General features: G+C 36.4%; 1 protein-coding gene across 1 annotated transcript; it reads right to left on the bottom strand.

Annotated features, from left to right (window-relative positions):
- Positions 1-9807: 9807 nt before the first annotated feature.
- LOC117303602 (nucleolar RNA helicase 2-like) lies at positions 9808-21063 on the bottom strand. The gene is made up of 14 exons (XM_033787812.1): positions 20849-21063; positions 19787-20008; positions 18795-18867; positions 18573-18656; positions 17891-18018; positions 17221-17485; positions 16404-16615; positions 15798-16004; positions 15384-15488; positions 14906-15025; positions 13717-13790; positions 12814-12973; positions 12135-12314; positions 9808-10147 (listed from the first exon to the last, which is right to left on the bottom strand). The coding sequence occupies exons 1-14, from the start codon at positions 20948-20950 to the stop codon at positions 9899-9901; spliced, it is 2181 nt and encodes a 726-aa protein (XP_033643703.1). The 5' UTR covers positions 20951-21063; the 3' UTR covers positions 9808-9898.
- Between the last annotated feature and the right edge of the window lie 224 nt (positions 21064-21287).

Below are 21287 nucleotides of genomic sequence, written 5' to 3'. Positions count from 1 at the left end.
TTTTTATATTTTCTTTTGGTACAATTTATAGGTGGGCTTGAACTGGTTTTGACAATTATTTTAATTTTATTAAAATTTAGCAATGCATTTGTTTATAACTTTAATTGTCATTTTATTTGTGGGAAATGTTTACTATATTCAGCAGTGAAGATTTAGAAGCAATATGCATGGCACAAGGTGTATTAAATTAAACTACCGTAAAAGTGGCCTGCACTTTAAAGGGACTGGACACTATTGGTAATTGTCAAAGACCAGTATTCTCACTTGGTGTATCTCAACATATACATACAATAACAGACCTGAGAAAATTTGAACTAAATTGGTCGTCGAAGTTGCGAGAAAATAATGGAAGAAAAAAAAAACCCTGTCAAACAAGTTGTGTGCTTTCAGATATTTCAGTGAGAAATCATTTCTTTCTCAAAAACTACTTTATTTCAAAGGGAGCCGTTTCTCATAATGTTTGATACTATCAACAGCTCGTCAAATAAGGTTTTATGCTTATAATTATTTTGAGTATCTACCAATAGTGTCCAGTGTCTTTCAAACCGCTTAAAAGGCATCTGTTGCACCAACTATTTGGAAGAACAAATTGAAGCACTTAAAATCTTAATAATCTGAATAATTATAATAATAAACGATTCTCACCATGTGCTTAAATAAAGGCAGTGGACACTATTGGTAATTACTCAAAATAATTATTAGCATAAAACCTTTCGAGGTGACGAGTAATGTGGAGAGGTTGATGGTATAAAACATTGTGAGAAACAGCTCCCTCTGAAGTGACGTAGTTTTCGAGAAAGAAGTAGTTTTCCACGAATTTGATTTCGAGACCTCGGGTTTAGAACTTGAGGTCTCGAAATCAACCATCTAAACGCACACAACTTGGTGTGACAAGGGTGTTTTTTCTTTCATAGTTATCTCGCAACTCCGATGACCAATCAAGCTCAAATTTTCACAGGTTTGTTATTTTATGCATATGTTGAGATACACCGAGTGAGAAGATCAATTACCAATAGTGTCCAGTGTCTTTAAGCTTGCAGAAAGCAACTTTAAATCTTCTACTTCTGTTTTGAGCACTGACATGTTTATGTTTATTAAAACTTTGTTCAATTAGTTATCATACATTTAATGATTTTTTACAATGTCTTTTAAAAGCATTTCCCTTTGTCCACAAATTTTCACAGCATATTTTTCATTTGGTATATTATTAGGAAAAGTATATAATAATAATATTATAAACCACCCAGTTTTATGGAAAACTTTATCCGAATATTCATTTATTTAAATTTTATCTTATGATTATTCAAATAATTCGGCCAGATGAATTCAAGAATATGTTTCCAAGATTTTGTCTTTCAAGGGATCAAGAAACTAATGGCCTGTTAAAAGATCATTCAGTGAGTGAAGAAATACATGTAATTTTGTACATTATTTTCAGATCAAGACAACGTAATTTTGTGTGTCAAAACTACTGAAAAGGAACTATTTTGTATTATAAATAATATTTCAAGTAGATTATTCAGTAGATTAGTACTATATTAACTATTCATGGCTATAAGTTAACACAATAGATTTCAGTGATGTTATAGCTTTTAACAGTATTAAGACTATCCTCTGTCCATGTTTTATCAAGGAAAGTGGATTTTCTTTTCCAGACGACAGAGTTTTTTTTGCGATTCAAAAACAAAAAGAATCTTTCCAATAATGAAGGGAATGATTTCTTAAAGGCAGTGGACACTATTGGTAATTACTCAAAATAATTATTAGCATAAAACCTTACTTGGTGACGAGTAATGGGGAGAGGTTGATGGTATAAAACATTGTGAGAAACGGCTTCCTCTGAAGTGAAGTAGCTTTCAAGAAAGAAGTAATTTTCCACGAATTTGATTTCGAGACCTCGAGTTTAGAATTTGAGGTCTCGAAATCAAGCATCTGAAAGCACACAAATTCGTGTGACCAGGGTGTTTTTTTCTTTCATTATTATCTCGCAACTTCGAAGACCAATTGAGCTCAAATTTTCACATGATTGTTATTTTATGCATATGTTGAGATTTACCAAGTGAAAAGACTTGTCTTTGACAACTACCAATAGCGTCCACTGTCTTTAAAAGATTAATACTTTATCTATAAGGCTCATATCTGTAGTATTCTGAAATGTTTATTAGAACGTAAATTAATATCATTTGTGTTAATTAATTTTTTCAAACCCAAACAGTCAAATGTTTGTATAAAAGCTATCATCAGAATTTACGCAATTATATATTTAATAATAACAATATGATATTTTTGTAGAATGTGTATATTAACTAAGTAATTACTATTTGGGGGAAATTTAATAAAACAAGCTGGAAATTGTAAACTTACCAGTAATAGTAGTATAATGGTTTTCCATTACTTCATTGTAAAATTGTAAGTGATTTTGAACTCCCACTCATTCGTGTAAAACATTACCCAAACCATTTCCAAAACACTAACACTAGGTAATTATTTTTATAAATTTTTGCTCTAAAATGAAATAAAAAAAATCATTTTTATCAGTTTTTACTCTAAAATGAACGAAAAAATAACAAGGCGAATGAGTTGGAGTTCAAAATCACTTGCATTTTTATCAATTTTTGCTCTAAATTGAACGAAAAAATCATAAGGCTATAGTCTTGCATTTTTATAAATTTTCGCTCTAAAATGAACGAAAAAATCAATATAGTCTTGCATTTTTATAAATTTTTGCTCTAAATTGAACGAAAAAATCATAAGGCTATAATAGTCTTGCATTTTTATCAATTTTTTGCTCTAAATTGAACGAAAAAAATCACAAGGCTCTAGTCTTGCATTTTTATAAATTTTTGCTCTAAAATGAACGAAAAAATCACAAGGCTATAGTCTTGCATTTTTATCAATTTTTGCTCTAAAATGAACGAAAAAATCACAAGGCATCATCTTGCGTTTTTATCAATTTTTACTCTAAAATGAACGAAAAAATAAGGAAGTCTTGCATTTTTATAAATTTTTGCTCTAAAATGAACGAAAAAATCACAAGGCTATAGTCTTGCATTTTTATCAATTTTTGCTCTAAAATGAACGAAAAAATCACAAGGCATCATCTTGCGTTTTTATCAATTTTTACTCTAAAATGAACGAAAAAATAAGGAAGTCTTGCGTTTTTATCAATTTTTGCTCTAAAATGAACGAAACAATCACAAGGCTATAGTCTTCCATTTTTATCAACTTTTGCTCTACTCTAAAATGAACGAAAAAATCACAAGGCTATAGTCTTGCATTTTTATCAATTATAGCTCTAAAATTAACGAAAAATCACAAGGCTATAGTCTTGCTTTTTGATCATTTTTTGCTCTCAAATGAACGAAAAAAATCATAAGGCTATAATAGTCTTGCATTTTTATCAATTTTTACTCTAAAATGAACGAACAAATCATAAAATTGCATTTTTATCAGTTTTTGCTCTAAAATGAACGAAAAAATCATAAGGCTATAGTGTTGCTTTTTTATAAATTTTTGCTCTAAAATGAACGAAAAAATCACAAGGCTATAGTCTTGCATTTTTATCAATTTTTGCTCTAAATTGAACGAAAAAATCATAAGGCTATAATAGTCTTGCATTTATATCAAATTTTGCTCTAAAATGAACGAAAAAATCACAAGGCTATAGTCTTGCATTTTTATCAATTTTTGCTCTAAATTGAACGAAAAAATCATAAGGCTATAATAGTCTTGCATTTTTATAAATTTTTGCTCTAAAATGAAGGAAAAAATCACAAGGCTATAGTCTTCCATTTTTATCAATTTTTGCTCTACTCTTAAATGAACGAAAAAATCACAAGGCTATAGTCTTGCATTTTATCAATTTTTGCTCTAAAATGAACGAAAAATTCAAAAGGCTATAATAGTCTTGCATTTTTATCAATTTTTGCTCTAAAATGAACGAAAAATCATAAGGCTATAGTCTTGCATTTTTATCAATTTTTGCTCTAAAATGAACGAAAAAATCACAAGGCTATAGTCTTGCATTTTTATAAATTTTTGCTCTAAATTGAACGAAAAAATCATAAGGCTATAGTCTTGCATTTTTATAAATTTTTACTCAAAAATGAACGAAAAATCACAAGGCTATAGTCTTGCATTTTTATCAGTTTTTGCTCTAAATTGAACGAAAAAATCATAAGGCTATAGTCTTGCATTTTTATAAATCTTTGCTCTAAAATGAACGAAAAAATCACAAGGCTATAGTCTTGCATTTTTATAAATTTTTGCTCTAAATTGAACGAAAAATCACAAGGCTATAGTCTTGCGTTTTTATCAATTTTTGCTCTAAAATGAACGAAAAATTCAAAAGGCTATAATAGTCTTGCATCATCAATTTTTGCTTTAAAATTAACGAAAAAATCACAAGGCTATAGTCTTGCGTTTTTATCAATTTTTGCTCTCAAATGAACGAAAAAAATCATAAAATTGCATTTTTATCAATTTTTGCTCTAAATTGAACGAAAAAATCACAAGGCTACAGTCTTGCATTTTTATAAATTTTTGCTCTAAATTGAACGAAAAAATCATAAGGCTATAATAGTCTTGCATTTTTATCAATTTTTGCTCTAAAATGAACGAAAAAAATCACAAGGCTATAGTCTTGCATTTTTATCAATTTTTGCTCTAAATTGAACGAAAAAATCATAAGGCTATAATAGTCTTGCATTTTTATCAATTTTTGCTCTAAATTGAACGAAAAAATCATAAGGCTATAATAGTCTTGCATTTTTATAAATTTTTGCTCTAAAATGAAGGAAAAAATCACAAGGCTATAGTCTTCCATTTTTATCAATTTTTGCTCTACTCTTAAATGAACGAAAAAATCACAAGGCTATAGTCTTGCATTTTTATCAATTTTTGCTCTAAAATGAACGAAAAATTCAAAAGGCTATAGCCTTGTGAACTTTTCCAATTTTGCCGAAAAAGTCACAAGGCAGCCATATAACTTAATAAATTTTGCCGAAAAAGTCACAAGGCTATATAGCCTTGTGAACTTTTCAAATTTTGCCGAAAAAGTCACAAGGCTATAATAAATATAGCCTTGTGAACTTTCAAATTTTGACGAAAAAGTCACAAGGCAGCCTTATAACTTAACAAATTTTGCCGAAAAAGCCACAAGGCTATAAAGCCTTATAACTTTTCAAATTTTGCCGAAAAAGTCACAGTTAAGTTATAAGACTGCCTTGTAACTTTTTTGTCCAAATTTGAAAAGGTCACATGGCGCCTTGTAATTTTTTCGGCAAAATTTGAAAAGTTCAAATGTGACTTTTTCGTCAAAATTTGTTAAGTTCATAAGGCTTCCTTGTAACTTTTTTGTCCAAATTTGAAAAGTTCACAAGGCCTTGTGACTTTTTCGTCAAAATTTGAAAAGTTCACAAGGCTTATAGCCTGCGAGGGGGTTATTCAAGCATTTATTGATATACATATTTGTGTTTTTTTTTCATTTTGGAGCTCAAATTGGATAAAAAAATACTGGATTTACCCCTTCTGATTTTTCTTAATTTTTGGAGCTTATATTGGATAAAAAATACTGGACTTACCCCTTCTGATTTTTCTTCATTTTGGAGCTTAAATTGGATAAAAAATGCTGGACTTACCCCTTGTGATTTCATTTTGGAGGTCAAATTGGAGAAAGTTGCTTGACTTACCCCTTGTGATTTTTTCATTTTGGAGTGCAAATTGGAACAAAATGCTGGACTTACCCTTTGTGATTTAACAAATTTTGAACCAAAGAACACAAATCAAGGGGTAAGTCCAGCTTTTTTAGAAACAAATTCGACCTTAAGAATAAAAAAATAAAATAAAAAAACACAAGGGGTATGTATGAGCATGCAAATTTGAGCCAACAAATTAAAAATTCGCAGCAGTTTTTATCCAACTTGAGCAAAAAAAACTAAAAACAAAATCACAGGGGTTTCAAATCTTATATCAATTAATGCTGGACTGGAATGACCCCCCATCGCAGTGTACAAAAAGAGGTATAAAATTAAAGCAAATTTTTGCAAAGAGTTAGTCAGAGTGACGACCAGGCGTTCAGGGGACTCAAAGTCTGATCGAAACCAGCGTGGTGATCACCCATTAGAACCCTTAAGGGACTTGCCAGTCCCGGTCCCTCCTTTACTCTCCCACACGGAATATCTTCATCCACACCTAATTTGGGGATAGACATGACGGACCCCAATCCACTACTGGTGCAAGCAGTAAAAGTCATGTCCCTCTTGGTACGGGCGGGATTCGAACCGGTGTCCCAGCTCTGGATAGCACGCAATTGAACTATCCAGTACACCATGTCGCCACAGTGCCCGCTGGTGATTGGAGATGATTTTTATACTACTTATATCATTCACTCACTGCGTCCAAGCAAAAAGAAAAGAGACGTATGCGGGAATTGAACCCGGGTCACGTAGATCCCAATCCAACACATACTTCGTGTAGCTACGGTGCCACATATGATTTTACATGAATTTTTTAATAGTTAATGACAATTTAAATTTAAGTAAACAATTTTAAATACTATAAACGGAATATAGGTTTTTGTTTATACTTTTATGAAGTATGAAAACAGTGTTTTGTAAAGGCAATTTGAATTTAAAAATCGAGCAAATATATCTTGAGAAAACGAATGATATACGAAACAGATTACTAGGACTTTCTCTCTGCTCTTCAGCAATTTGGTTATTTATCATTTTCAAATTTTGGCTCAAAAATGCTGGCTTTACCCCTTGTGATTTGTTCACTTGTTAGGGTTAAGAAATGTGGGTCAGCTATTTCACGGGCCTAACCATTAAATTGAGCAACCGAGTTAGGGGTTGGTGTTGACTTAGGATTAGGTGTGGGTGAGGGGGGGGGGGGGGGGGGGGGTTGGGGTGGGGGTACGGGGGCGGTTATGGGTTAGGATGGGGGTTAGAGTTAGTCTAGGTTCCTAGACCATTGGTGTTGCGTGGTCACACACAACCAACGTTCCGATTATGCACGGCAAAAACTGTACACGCTTGTAATGAACGAACGCTAGCGTGCGCTCTGTTTCTCTGATTTCCGGATCTCACCATGTCCTGTGCTCACCAAGGTCTAGGACATTTGCAAATTGAAGGCGTGGCCAGACTATGTAAATTGCGTTTTTATCAACTTTTGCTCTCAAATGAACGAAAAAAAATCATAAAATTGCATTTTTATAAATTTTTGCTCTAAATTGAACGAAAAAATCATAAGCCTATAATAGTCTTGCATTTTTATATATTTTTGCTCTAAAATAAACGAAAAAATCACAAGGCTATAGTCTTGCATTTTTATCAATTTTTGCTCTAAAATGAACGAAAAAATCACAAGGCTATAGTCTTGCATTTTTATCAATTTTTGCTCTAAAATGAACGAAAAAATCACAAGGCATCATCTTGCGTTTTTATCAATTTTTACTCTAAAATGAACAAAAAAATAAGGAAGTCTTGCATTTTTATCAATTTTTTCTCTAAAATGAACGAAAAAATTACAAGGCATTTGTTGTCTTGCATTTTTATCAATTTTTGCTCTAAAATGAACGAACAAATCATAGGGCTATAGTCTTGCAGTTTTATCAATTTTTACTCTAAAATGAACGAGTCTTGCAGTTTCATCCAGTTTTACTCTAAAATGAACGAGTCTTGCATTACGGCGAGTTGACGGCACCAAGCGAGCTGACGAGTTAACGGCAAGGAAGTATTTAGGTAGGACCCTATCAGCCTACATAATATCTGTACATGTATTTCTACCTCCGCGCTATTTCCAAGTGTGTGTTGCTGACCGAACATTTTTATTGCAAAAAAAGGTTTTCACACAACCGATCTTCAACTCGTAAACCCATGAAAATGGCTGTTGACGAATAAAAGTGTTATCAAGGGCAGAAATGAGCGGGTAAGGAAGATCGTCAAAAAAGGGACCCTGGTCACTCCAAAAATTATTGTCCTTTCACACAAGGTGCATTTTGTAAAATCTTACAACCATGCTACAAATTAGCAAGGGACCCTTGCTGAATTGCTCTCGTGTGAAAGGGGCTCAAGACATAAGTTGTGATTTACAACCGAGTGTAGTACACTATCCAATATCGAGCACTTACTTCTTGAGAGTAGAGACTAACCCTTACCCCAACTCTTATTCCGTTCCATAATTATTTATTGTTTGACAACAATTAATTGTTTATTTTCCCAAAATTTAAACACAACACTACATGTTATATTATTCACGAACACACACAATTGATTTCTAATTAATGTTTTATTACTTAAATACAAAGTCATATCTTTTTTACTTATCCCCCTACATTTTCCTGAACAGTTTAGTTTTAATAATCTAGACTTCAATTGATCACACCAACACTGCGAAATTGATTTTTGAAAGTCACAACTCTTCAACAGACTGAATGTTACTTGGTAATATTGTCGTTAGCTTTTTGTGCAATGTTTTTGGTTGCGTTCGTATTTACATGTACAACTGAAAATGATGACATTACAATTAATCTATAATTACTATGAAATGTACAGAATTGTTTGTTCTAAACCAAGCAGATTGTAAATAAAAGAAAATACTAATTTCTTACTACAATTTTACAACGTAATCAAATTAACCAACAAGGAGTAGTTTAAAAGATAAAATAATATTAAAACGCTTGTTAACAAGTGATAAAATAAAGCAAAAAAATGAATACAATACATTATTCTTAAATTTATGTGGGAAAATTTGAAACATTTTCTCACAAATTATTTAGAAACATTCAAACCATTTTTTAAATAGCATTTTTAAATGCAAAAATGTAGTCATTACTTTTGAACCGTCTTACTTACATGAATTGCGAAAGTTAAGCGAATTTCCCTGCCCAAAATTTGAAAAAGAGCGCATACAAGATAGTTTGCATACGCCAATTCGCTTAGCATTTGCTGTCGCATGGAGTATGAACCTGGCTTCAGACATCCACAATTACTTGGTTTTTAATTTGAAAACCAAACCTTTAAGTGTTCACAAAGTCTTTCTCAATTCCTATGTTTGTTTAATTTTTACATTAATTTGGGCGTTAACTTAACTTTCCAATTGAACCTTATTATACGATACATATATCTCACTATGTAAAACTAGAACAAGATATTATGGTTATATATACAGGTAAACATTACATGAGGATGTCAACGTCTACTCAATAAGGATAAGACTGGACAGACGTGATCATTCCTAAGATCGGCTTCTGGATGTTGACCCCAACCCTCCCAGTTTCAGGTTTACTCACGTATCTCAGAATCACCAGAAACACTTCAACAAACTTTGACATGATGTGGACCATTTCTTTCTCCCTTTTGTGATTTAATTTCTTTCAAGAAAATTTAACGTCTCAACGAGAAAACTCATGTAACCAAAAAATAATTTCTGAGAAATTACATATCCCAGTCGAGACACCATTGTAAAAGAACACGAACCAGAAGGGCCTTTACACACGCCTGTTCACAATAGTCGTAATAGCCAAATACTGTTTTCAGTCATCAAGCTGGGCCCAACTTCATAAAGCCTGTAAGCACAACAAATTGCTATGCAAAAAATAGGTTACCAGCCTAAACACCATACAGTTACCATTGCTGCGACTGGCATCCTGGTCATTTCTTGCTTAGCAGAGAAATTTGCTAAGAGAACTCTCTGCTCAACAGCTTTAAAAAAATTGCTCAGCACAAAGAAAAGTTTGCTTAGCAAAAATAGGTTACCAGCAAGAACACCATACAGTTACCATTGCTGCGACTGGTAACCCCGGTCATTTCTTGCCAATAGCCAAGAAATTTGCTTAGCAGAACTTTCTGCTTACAAGCTTTATAAAAATTGGGCCCTGTTATCAGTTGACCATCTTCTACCATCTCCTTCCGCCCCTACCTCTCCCACCACCGCCTCTACCACCACCACCACCACTTCTACCGCCGCCTCCCCATCGTGCACCCCCACCACCACCACCACTCCTTCCCTGTCTACCCCAACCTCCTCCTCCTCCTCCATACCGTCTACCACCACCGCCGCCTCCGTAAGATCCTGAGGCCGGTACCAGATCGGGAAGCTCCGTTGCCGGACTTAACGTACAGTCTGGAGAATCCTGCCATTGTTTCTATTCATAGAGAAAAATAAAATGAAATAATTATAAATATATTTAAAGACACTGGACACCTTTGGTAATTGTCAAAGACCAGTCTTCTCACTTGGTGTATCTCAACATATGCACAAAATAATAAACCTGTGAAAAATTGAACTCGTTTATTCGTAAAAGTTGCGAGATAAATATGAAAGAAAAAACACCCTTATCTAGGGCCACTGATTTTCCGCGATCGCGGAAAACGGACGGAATTCGCGGAATCCGCCCTTTGAAACGGAAAACGGGATTTCAGAAAATTTGATTTTTTTTTTTCTTTTCTTGACGCCAAAACTATTGAAATTTGCTTTTTTTATTAAGATTCTTTTTGTTAAACTAAAAAGGCATCAGAAATCAGACCATTAAAAAGTACGAGATCGTAACCGTGGATCATTCTGTTCTACTTCACACCATCCTCAATGTTTACACACATGATGTACACACGTTGTTAACATGGTTAAGCGAAGGGCATTATTCGCGGCACGTTTTAAACATTTTTTGTTCACCCAAATTGCATTTTCTCCCTCTCTTTTACCAACAATAATACACAAACTAGCTTACCTATGATCTATAAGAACACATACAATGTTTTTTCATCTCGGAAAGGTTTAAAATAAAACCGTAAACTGTCAACATTCTGTCGCCAAAGCGAAAACAAAATGGCTGACATTTTGTTTGTGGATGGAGAATGGTCACGTCCATAGACTTGTTCCCAAGTCTTTGATCATGCTGAAACAGCGCCCTCTTGTGGATACACTCCTGTCATTAGCCTACAATGTGGCTGATGCAGAGAATCAACTGCAGTTTTAGACTTGGAATCAAGTCTATCACATCATGTGCATTGATACTGCAGTCACAGTGCAACCTTTTTAGAACAGCAGTATACAAAATAATCCACAATTATAAAAAAAAGTATTTTTTTGAAATTTGTCAGTTCAAATGAACATTTTACGAAGTCAACAGTGCAACTTATCTCAAATTGATTTTTATAAGTGTGTCCCTGGGTATTAAACAACCTTTTATCTAATTAAAAAAACATGAAACGGAATTTTTTGGGCCTGAAACGGAATTCATGTTTTTGCCAAACGGAATTTGCACTTTTCTGAAACGGAAAATCAGTGGCCCTACTTATCACACAAAGTTGTGTGCTTTCAGATGCTTGATTTCCAGACCTCAAAATCTAAGTCTGAGGTCTCAAAATCAAATTCGTGGAAAACTACTTCTTTCTCAAAAACTATGTTACTTCAGAGGGAGTCGTTTCACACAATGTTTCATACTTTCAACAGCTTTCTGTTGCTTGTTACCAAGTAAGGTTTTATGATTTTTGAGTAATTACCAAACGTGTACAGCATTCAGTACAGTACCTTTAAAGATAAGAGAGGGAAAAAAAGTAGTGGATAGATTGCACTAGCAGAATCTACAGTTGAGTGTAGATTCATGACGATTCTACTGTTTGATAGTTTAATCTTACATCTAAATAAAGATAATATACACAAACTAGGCTGTGAAAGTTTCAGTTCAAAAGGTAATTGCGTTTTTGAGATATCGCCATAAATCAAATACTGCCATTGGACACTTTCGGTAAAACAGTATTGTCCAAGGCCCACACTTCGTGTATCACAACTAATATATAAAATAACAAACCTGTGAAAATTTAGGCTTAATCAGTCATCGGAGTCGGGAGAAAATAATGGGAAAACCCACCCTTGTTTCTGCACATTTCGCCGTGTCATGACATATCTTGATATCGAGAACTGATATTGTTTTAATGTTTTCTCAAAAAGTAAGGCATTTCATGGAATAATGTTTCAAGAGAAGTCTTTCACCATTACCTTCTGTAAACCCTGTAAGTTATTTGTAAATCTGTGAACTTTAAAAAAAATGTCTGTTCCGAAACTGTCCAATGGCTTTAAATAATCTCCACGACAGAAAAAATTAAGATCCAAAATTGACTTTTTGCTCTTACCAGGAGTTTGTTCTCAAGATGTTGTGGCACATCCATTGCAGCGGACACTCTGTCTTTGCAGACTCGCACATCGCGAATTTCATTCTTGACATCTTGGGAGACGTGGAACCCTAAGGCTTTGAGGACGTCTCCTCCGTTATACATCTGATAGTTTGTCTTTAGCATGTAGGTAATCACACCCTGAAACAGCAAAGGAACACAAAACATTGTAACAATGATCCCAAACCGTCAACAACAAGATAAACAATATGCTTCTGCACTCTAAAAGCAGATACACGTTACCAATTAAAGACACATCTCACAAAATACTATAGATTTCAAATCTTTGGTTGTCTTGTGTATTAGCAGATTTCTCGTCCATTTTAGCGTCATCGGTTGCGTTCGATTAGCTTCCCAGGATCACCCCCCCCCCCCCCCCCGTTAGGTTCGAATAGCTTTGACGTCATTCCAGGGGCTCACCCAGGTCAGCCCCAAGTGCCCTGCTTGTGGAGTGGGTCACTTGGGGCTTGCCCGAGGTGCATGGCATCACCACGAGAGGGTGAGTGTGATCGTCCGATTAGCTCTTGTCAGGGCTCACCCAAATGAGCACCGCGGGGTCGACACAGGAGAGCTAATCGAACGCACACATTGACAGACATGGCGCACTAGAAATGTTTAACAATATTATCACTACACCTACCTGTTGAGAATTGATCAGCGACCTCGTCTTGAGTAGAGTAGCTCCAGAGATATGTGCGAGAGCGGCAGCTAGAGCCTCCTCGGGTGTCTTCTCCTTCAAGATCTCTTGGGCTGCAACATTGAAGTATTTAACGACTCCGGCTGGTACTGCGTCCAACACTCTTTAAGGGAAAAAAAATTATGAAAGTATTAATGGATGATAAATTTGCATACGGGATAAACATTATAATTGGTATCTACACTTCAGGCCAGTTCACTCTTTCTGCGAATGAATGCGTAACAAATAATTTGCGTCAGTTGACTTGTGCTTTAAACTCCTTCAAAGCATTCGCATGAAGTATGAACCGGGTTTTACATCGATATGTATAGAGGCTTTATTAAAGCACCATTTTCTTTTCCGAGCTCTGTGAACAAAATCCACAGGCAAATCGCTGGTGGGATTCAAACCTTTGACCTTCGCGTAACTAGAGCAGATGTCGTAACCACTATACCACCGAGCTAGCCCAGTAGCTAGAGCCAGTGGCTAAAGCCAGTGGATTTTTTTCACCGAACTAAGGAGAGAATAAAGTGCTTATTCACTATGGTGTAAGGGTACAAATAAATTATAAGATAGAATCAGTTTAATTGCTGAACACATAATGCAAATCAGAGATGGGTCATGTGGTGTTTGGAAAAAAAGTAGGAATGTTTTATCGAGTACAAGGGCTGACGTAGATGTACACTAATGGACATTTCAGGTCTTCTCAGGGAAAACAAATAACAAGAAATCAAACGAAAGTAGACAAAATTCATGCTGGCCTAAAATTCAAACGCTGATACTCATGAGACTTCAAATGGCCCACTCCGAGAAAAATTCAAGGTTAAGAAGTCAGAAGTCTCTTTGAGAAGGAAAGATGGGACATACTTCGCCGCCTCCTTGGAATTTGCCGTGATGATGTCAGCCGGTTGAGGTGGAATTGTCTTGGTGAACTTCATTCCCTAGTGAATAAGAAAAATCAACCAAAGTCACACCAAGTTTCAAAACAGAAACGTTTCAAAATGAAGCCTACACAACTTGAAATGTGGAGCTACAATCCCCGTCAAAATGCTTGGGCAATAAACATTAAATCCTCCTTCAGTACCCCACAGAAGGTTGGAGCGCAGACCGCCCTGTGAGACCTAACATATAACAGGGGGCGGGGGCCCAAACAAGATATGGCTGTGATTGTAGGTCAGGATTACAACTCAAGCTTCAGACAACGCATTCCCACAATATACTCTAACATACAACGAATGCCTTTTTTTTCTTAACCGGATATCCGCATAGGGCGCGAATAGCCATTTATAAACTGGATAGTTCTGTAATTACAACCAAGTAACCGGATATTCTTTAATATCCAAATATCCGCGGACGACGGGTGACAACTGATAAGAATATTTTGTCTAAATCCTTATGAAACTTTTATTAAGACAGCATAAAACAGCATATATTAAGTATTTAACTATGCTCACCTCTGTGAAGAGTTAAAACAATGACATTTCTGACGTAATTTGTTTAAAGATTACGAAAGTTTTCCTTCACGTAGAGTCAATCACGATCAAAAGAAACAGCAAATCGCCATCTTTAAATTCGATCCGGCTATTTTTATGAACGAACCGAGTGACACTGTCTAAAACTAATATCAATCCGCCCATAAGATCTCATTCACAAACGAACAGCGCCCTCTAGCGGCACAAAAAATTATTGTTAATTATTGTTAATTATTTTTTAATAAGCGCCCTCTAGCCGCGAAAAAAACTATTCGAATATCCGGTTAATTTCGGATAGTTGGCCAGCGGTATCCGAATACCAAAATTTCACTATTCGCCCAGCACTACATGAGACAAAATTTTTTTTCATGACATTGTTTTACTCATTTCCCGAAAACTACAGCACCTCAGCACGTAATAGTTTCAGGGAAGCTTTCTACTATCATTATCTTCAAACTGTGTACGTTTATTGTGAATCTGTGGACATTGTGTTTTTTTGTCCTACAAAAAGTACATACACCCTTTAATTAGATCAATCAGCAGCTTTTAAACAATAGTAAAAAAAAACAAAAAAGTAAACTCACAGACTGAGTTTCAACTCTTCTGAGTTCACTCTCTTCGTTTGGTTTGTACAAACAGATACAAATTCCAGATCGTCCAGCTCTGCCCGTCCGTCCCGATCGATGAATGTACGAATCAACATCCTGCAAAATCAAAACATGAACAACATTTAATGTAAACAATAATAATTTATTGCCATCCCCGGATGTTAGAATTACACCAAAATTCCATAAAAATTACAGCAAATTACAAACGTTAAAAAGTTACGTAAACAACAGAGCTAAAAGTCCATATAAATGAGGCAAAAGAGTTTTTGAGTTTTGAGTTTTTTTTTTAATAAATATATATAGTATATTGTATAGTATTTTTCAATTTTGAATAGTAAAACTGAAAAAAAAAGAGGAAATAAAAAGAGGAAGTCAGCTGATCCGAGGAAAAGTTTCATGCCTGAAAAGGGAGGGAAACGAGTGTTTCTCAAAATCAAAATGACAATATTCTTACCCGTGGTGGACAGCACTGGATCACCAAATCAACTTCTGGAACATCCAGCCCTCTCGCAGCAACATCCGTTGAGACGAGACACTGAAAATTCCCCTCACGAAATCTCTGAATAAGTAGGATGAATAAACAAAAAGTCGTTATTTTATTTTAAACTTAAAATAAGATCAAACACAAAATGGGCTATGTGGTCTATTACAATTGTTCCCATCCCTATAGATTAAACGTTAAACCCAAGAGAAATGGAACAGAACTCAACACAGAAGAAACTAGCGACCTAAACCCAATCCACATAGTACCCCTGCGGGATTCGAACGAGAGTTCTAAAGGCGGACGACAAGGAAAGATACCAACTACACCAACCCGACAATACCTGAAATGAGAAACAACTATACGAGAAACCTCCAAACTTTTTACCTTGAGTGTAATCTCTCGTTGATTTTGCGCAATATCACCATGCAAGACTTGAGCATCGACCTTCATCGCTGGGTTCATTGATAGTTCATTGGCTTCAGCTTTAGTCTCGCAGAAGACCATAATGCGGCCGTTGATTCCGCTGTAGATTCGGATCACATCGCTGATCAGACATGGGCGGTCTTTGTAGTTGACGCAGATTGCAAGATGCTGTAATATATAAACAAAACGTTTAAGATAATCATTATTAAAATAATGATAATAATAGTATTGCCCGACTCGAGGAGTAACTGGTACAAAAGAAAACTTTTTCTTTCTTTCGTTCTTATATAGCACATTTTACAATAATGCATCAATGTGCTCTTTTAATAGTGCCCTGGTCATTAGGCCAAAAACATTTGAAGTAATCTTTCTCAGCTCCCTTGGGAGTATACAGCCCAGGCTGTCATGTTGCTCAGAAGGCTTTTTCAAACACATATCAACCTCTAACATTGCATTTATACCCCTGGGCGAAGAGAAGCAACGATAAGCTTGAAGCATCTCGCTCAAGGACACAAGTGTCATGACCAGGATTTGAACCCACCAGAAAATTAAAAGAAAAAGTTTTACCTTGACGTTTGTAGCCGTCTTGTCTGTCCGCGACCCGACCAGATCGTGCTTCCTCAAGTCGGTCCTCATGTACTTGCGAGCCGTTTTATGAACCCAGTCAGGGACTGTGGCTGAGAAGAGCAGTGTCTGGGGGTTGCCAAGTTGCTCCGGGGTCTCAGCGGAGGCTCCTACGGCTGGCTTGCCGTCCGCTGTCTTGCCGTCAGCTGGCTTTACTGCAGGGGTAAGATTGGATGAAAGTCAACATTCCTGAAAAATGGCTTGCGGATTTGGGTCCCCCTTATTCTAGAAACAGGGCCCACTTTCACAGCGCTGCTTAAGCTAAAAAAAGTAGCTTAGCACAGCAAAATTATGCTTACCAGAGTAAGGTTACTTGCCAAACCACCATGTTACAAGTACAATTTGTGACTGGTATCCTGCTAATTTCTGCTAAGGGGAAAATAGTAAGCAATATTTTTCTGTATAGGATTTGAGGCATTGCATGGTGAGGTATCAATATATTCTTGGTTTGCGGTAACACCATGTGTGTATCTACTTGCCAGGTAGAGTTTGTTCTTTAGAGAAGTGTCTTGCTACACGTATATATTCTACTATCGCGGAGTAGATTTATCGGATTGTTCAGGAGACTTCTCAGTTCTGATAAAGAACTGTCCTGCTATTGAACTACTACCCGGGCGGAAGGTATACAAAATTGGCTGGGACTACTACTTTAGCTTATAGGATCGTTACTGTTAACGGCACTGCCGCGTAGTGAGTTCTTAAATTGGTCTCAACGTTTCGAATAGCTTGCTCTAGTCATCATCAGTTAAAGACAAGTTACCTTTGTTATAAGCCGCTGAAAGGATCTCTTCTACAGACTCAGTGAATCCCATATCAAGCATACGATCCACTTCATCCAACACGACGTGCTTCAGCTGGGACAGATTAAGGGTACGCTTTCTGACGTAGTCCAAGACGCGCCCTGGAGTCCCGACTAAGACATCGATGCCTTTACGGATAGCAGACTCTTGTGGCCAGTACGCCACACCACCGTAGATGCAACATGTCGTCAACGATGGGCTCACTGCCTCAAACTCCTCACACACCTTTAAAAAAAAACATGAGAGGAATTGAGAACTATGACTCTTAAGTTCACCATCAACCTTTCTGTTTTCCTCTTCTTTTTCATATTTTCAGATACTGTCATAATTGCTTTAAATAGAAACGAATAGTTTAAAGTTATAAAATTGTTTGATATTTAAAAATCACAGAGAAATGTTTTCAGGAGTCGCCTCAATCTGTTTTACATAACAATCCATTTTTAAATTTTTGTTTATATTAAATTAAGTTCTCAAAAGCCACAGCACTTCAGCAAGTAATAGCTTTTCTACCATCATTATTTTAAACCACGTAAGTTTAATGTAAATCTGTGGACTTTTGTGTTTTGAGTTGAACAAAAAGTACCCAAACCCTTGAAGTAGGACGATGGGATACAAATGAGCTTGACTGACCTGTTTGGCTAGTTCCCTGGTAGGTGCGAGGGCCATGACAGTTGGAGGACGTCCACTCTTACGAGGTATGTCCTTAAGTTTCTCGTTGAGTGGAAGGACAAAGGATAAAGTCTTGCCAGTTCCGGTTCCTGTAACGCGGAAAGAGTAAATCATGGTTTAGAGGTTGGGTTGGGAGAAGGGGTTCTAGGGATGGGTACATGTGGATGAGAAGGTTTGTTGGGGCAGGGGTAGGGTGGAATTATCAAGTTCAGATGGTAGGTGTGGGGAGGGGCTAGGGCAGAATTACTACACGGTTCAAAGGATAGGTTGGGGGTAGGGGTAGGGTGGAATAACAAAATTCACTTGGTAGATTGGGGAAAGGGGCACGGGATGGGTATTTTGAGGTTAAGAGGGCAAGGTTGGGGGCAGGGGCAATAAGGTTCAGAGGGTAGGTTCGGTTAAAAATACCAGAGTGGAATTAATGGAATTAATTAAAGGTTTGCAGTAGCGGTAAGTTGGGGAGAAGGGGGGTCAGGGTAAAATTATTGAAAGGTTTAGAGGGTGTGGGTAAAAAGGGCCCGGGTTGATGGACAGTTCGAACGGAAGGCAGGGGAAGGGGCTTGGGGAACGGTTCGGAGGGTGAAATGGTGGAGGGGGATAGGAATGTTTGCTTTTGTGAAGACAAGATTTAATGTCAACTTACGCGCTTGAGCTATTACATCATGACCGTCGTAAACATCGTTGAAAGTCTTTGCTTGGATAGGAAACAGGTAGGTGATCTTACGGGCTGTAAAAAAAAAAAAAAAAAATAACAATCAATTATAATTAAAAAAAACAACGAAGAGATTGATCAGAACAACATTTAAAAAAATATTGATAAATTTGATTTTGAAATCAACTTTTATTGAGTTACACTTTTCTTTACCTTTGAGAATCTGAATTGTCTTGGCAGAGACGCGGAAGTTTTCAAATGCACCATCCTTCTCCTCTTTTGACATCTGACAAAAATAACAATCAATTCATTAATACAACAATTTTAAAACTGTGATGAAATAGGTGATGTCATTGGAACTAAATATGCTCTGTGTGGTAGCTTTAACAAAAACTCTTGATTTTAACTGGTATGTTTGTTCAATTTAATATGCACGAGACAACCAATACAGTTCACTACATAAGTGAGAAACTGCAAACTGGGAATAAACATCGAAAATACAAATGATTGAACAAACCAAAGAGACAGAAATTTCAAGTGTCACCCTGGGTCTGTACATTCAGAAGTATTTGGAGCACCTTCCTGTAATTTAGGCTTATCACAGTTTTAACCTCTGACATTTTAGGGGTTGAAACTAACACTGGAATGAACAATGAGGGCTCGATATGTTAGCCCCGGGCCGATCAAATGATGACTGAATCCCTCCCCCCTTAAGTCTGAAACAAATTCAAGGGTTGATTTCACAAGGAGTTAAAGAGTTAGGACTAGACTCTTATCATGAGTTAACTAAGACGATCCCTGAGTTTGTAATCACTCCCAAGTTAGGACTATCCTTGTGAAATCAACCCCTGGGGTGGATTTTTCACAAAAAGTTCAGACTAGTCTTATCTTATAGGACGAGTTAGTCCTAACTTTAGACTACCCTTAAGTTTGTGATATCTCTTTAGGAGTCCTAAGTTCTTTGTGAAAAATCAACCCCTGGTCAGGTCAAGTATAAAACGCTTTCAGCGACAAGACCAGCAGTCGATCTTGTAGATTCCACCCGCGACAAGACCAGCAGTCTTGTAGATTCCACTGGCGGCAAGACCAGCAGTCTTGAAGATTCCACCCGCGACAAGACCAGCAGTCTTGAAGATTCCACCCGCGACAAGACCAGCAGTCTTGTAGATTTCACCCGCTATTAAGTTGCACCCTGCTGCATTTACCTCCGGTTCTTCCGGTTTCTCCGTTTTGGCCTCAGTCTTGGCAACCTTCTTGGATTTCTTCTTAACAATAACATTAGCCACATCCTCTCCTCCTTCGTCTGAGTCCTGCTTTCTTTTCTTACTTTTCTTCTTGTCTTTGGTGACAGCTTCAGGACTGCTGGCAGCAGAAGTGTGGCCGTTTTGGACGACTGCATCCGTTTCTTCACCAGCAGGCTGCTCTTTCTGATATAACAAAATTGATCATGTTGCGATTAAGTACGACTGTAGTAGGCAATTGCAAGGATAACTGGATAACTTTCCGTATGGCGCCACCACTTTTTCACTCATTTTTACAAAAAGGGATATATCAATCAGGTAAATTAGATACTATATTATTTTATTTCGAATGAAAAAGTGGTGGCGCCATACGGAAACTTTTCCGGATCACTTTCCGTATGGCTCCTCCACTTGTGTACACTCATTTTTAGAAAAAGGAACATCTCTCTCATGAGGTAAACTTTATAGGGAAAATGTGACTATCTGACTGCCACTTTTTCAATCTATTCATTTCCTTACCAAAACATTATTTTAAACTTTAATTAACAAACAAATAGCAAAACTTTACTAAATTTTTGAGCAAATAAGAGAATAAGACACCATTTTTTAATTTTTTTTTTTTTAAATCATCATAAAAATTAAAGGAAAAGTTTCCGGATGGCGCCACCACGTTTTCATTCGATATGAAATAATATAGTATCTAATTTACCTCAATGAGATATCCCTTTTTGTAAAAATGAGTGAAAAAGTGGTGGCTCTATACGGAAAGTTATCCAAATTAAAATAAAGAATGAAAAAGTGATTCTGGGCTACTGTACTAACAAGTAACCTTTTTAGTTTTACCACCGACTCTACTAAACGTTTGCCATTTCATGTTCAGGGGTGATCATCGTGGGTCTGGCACAACCGGCTGGCTGCCTGCCTGCATGGCGAACCCTCCATACGCAAGCCATCCATGTGGTCAGTGCATGCATATCACGCACGTCAAATTAAAACATCGAACAGTCTTCATTCATTTTCACTTACCTTCTGCTTTTTAGACTTCTTAATTTTCAACTTCTTCTTCTCAACACCAGTTCCAACATCTTGAATGGAATCCTCATCCATTCTGTACGTTTCACAAGGCATTTACTTTGGGTAAATGTTGAAATTATCTGTCCAAAAATCCCCTCACTTTGTGCCGCTTTACGTCCTTCGTAACTTCCCGTCTAGTCTCCACGTGTAAAATTAAATGCACACACACCGCGTGTGTTAAGGGCCTGCATGTGCGTTGGCGGTGTACGTCGGGATCACGACCAAATCACCGTAAGGAATGCACATGTGTAGTCTGGCTTGCGGGTCATTTGATATAATAGTCTGGTAATTTTATCGCTCATCAATGTCTAACTGATAGTATACTGATTCGAGCTGGGTACCAGGCTAATCGAAAATTATTTCGTAATCGTCCTTTTTTATAATAAGAATG

This window comes from Asterias rubens, chromosome 20 (assembly GCF_902459465.1).
Source record: "Asterias rubens chromosome 20, eAstRub1.3, whole genome shotgun sequence".
Classification (NCBI taxonomy): Eukaryota; Metazoa; Echinodermata; class Asteroidea; order Forcipulatida; family Asteriidae; genus Asterias; species Asterias rubens.
This window is presented reverse-complemented; position numbering and strand designations above follow the sequence as displayed.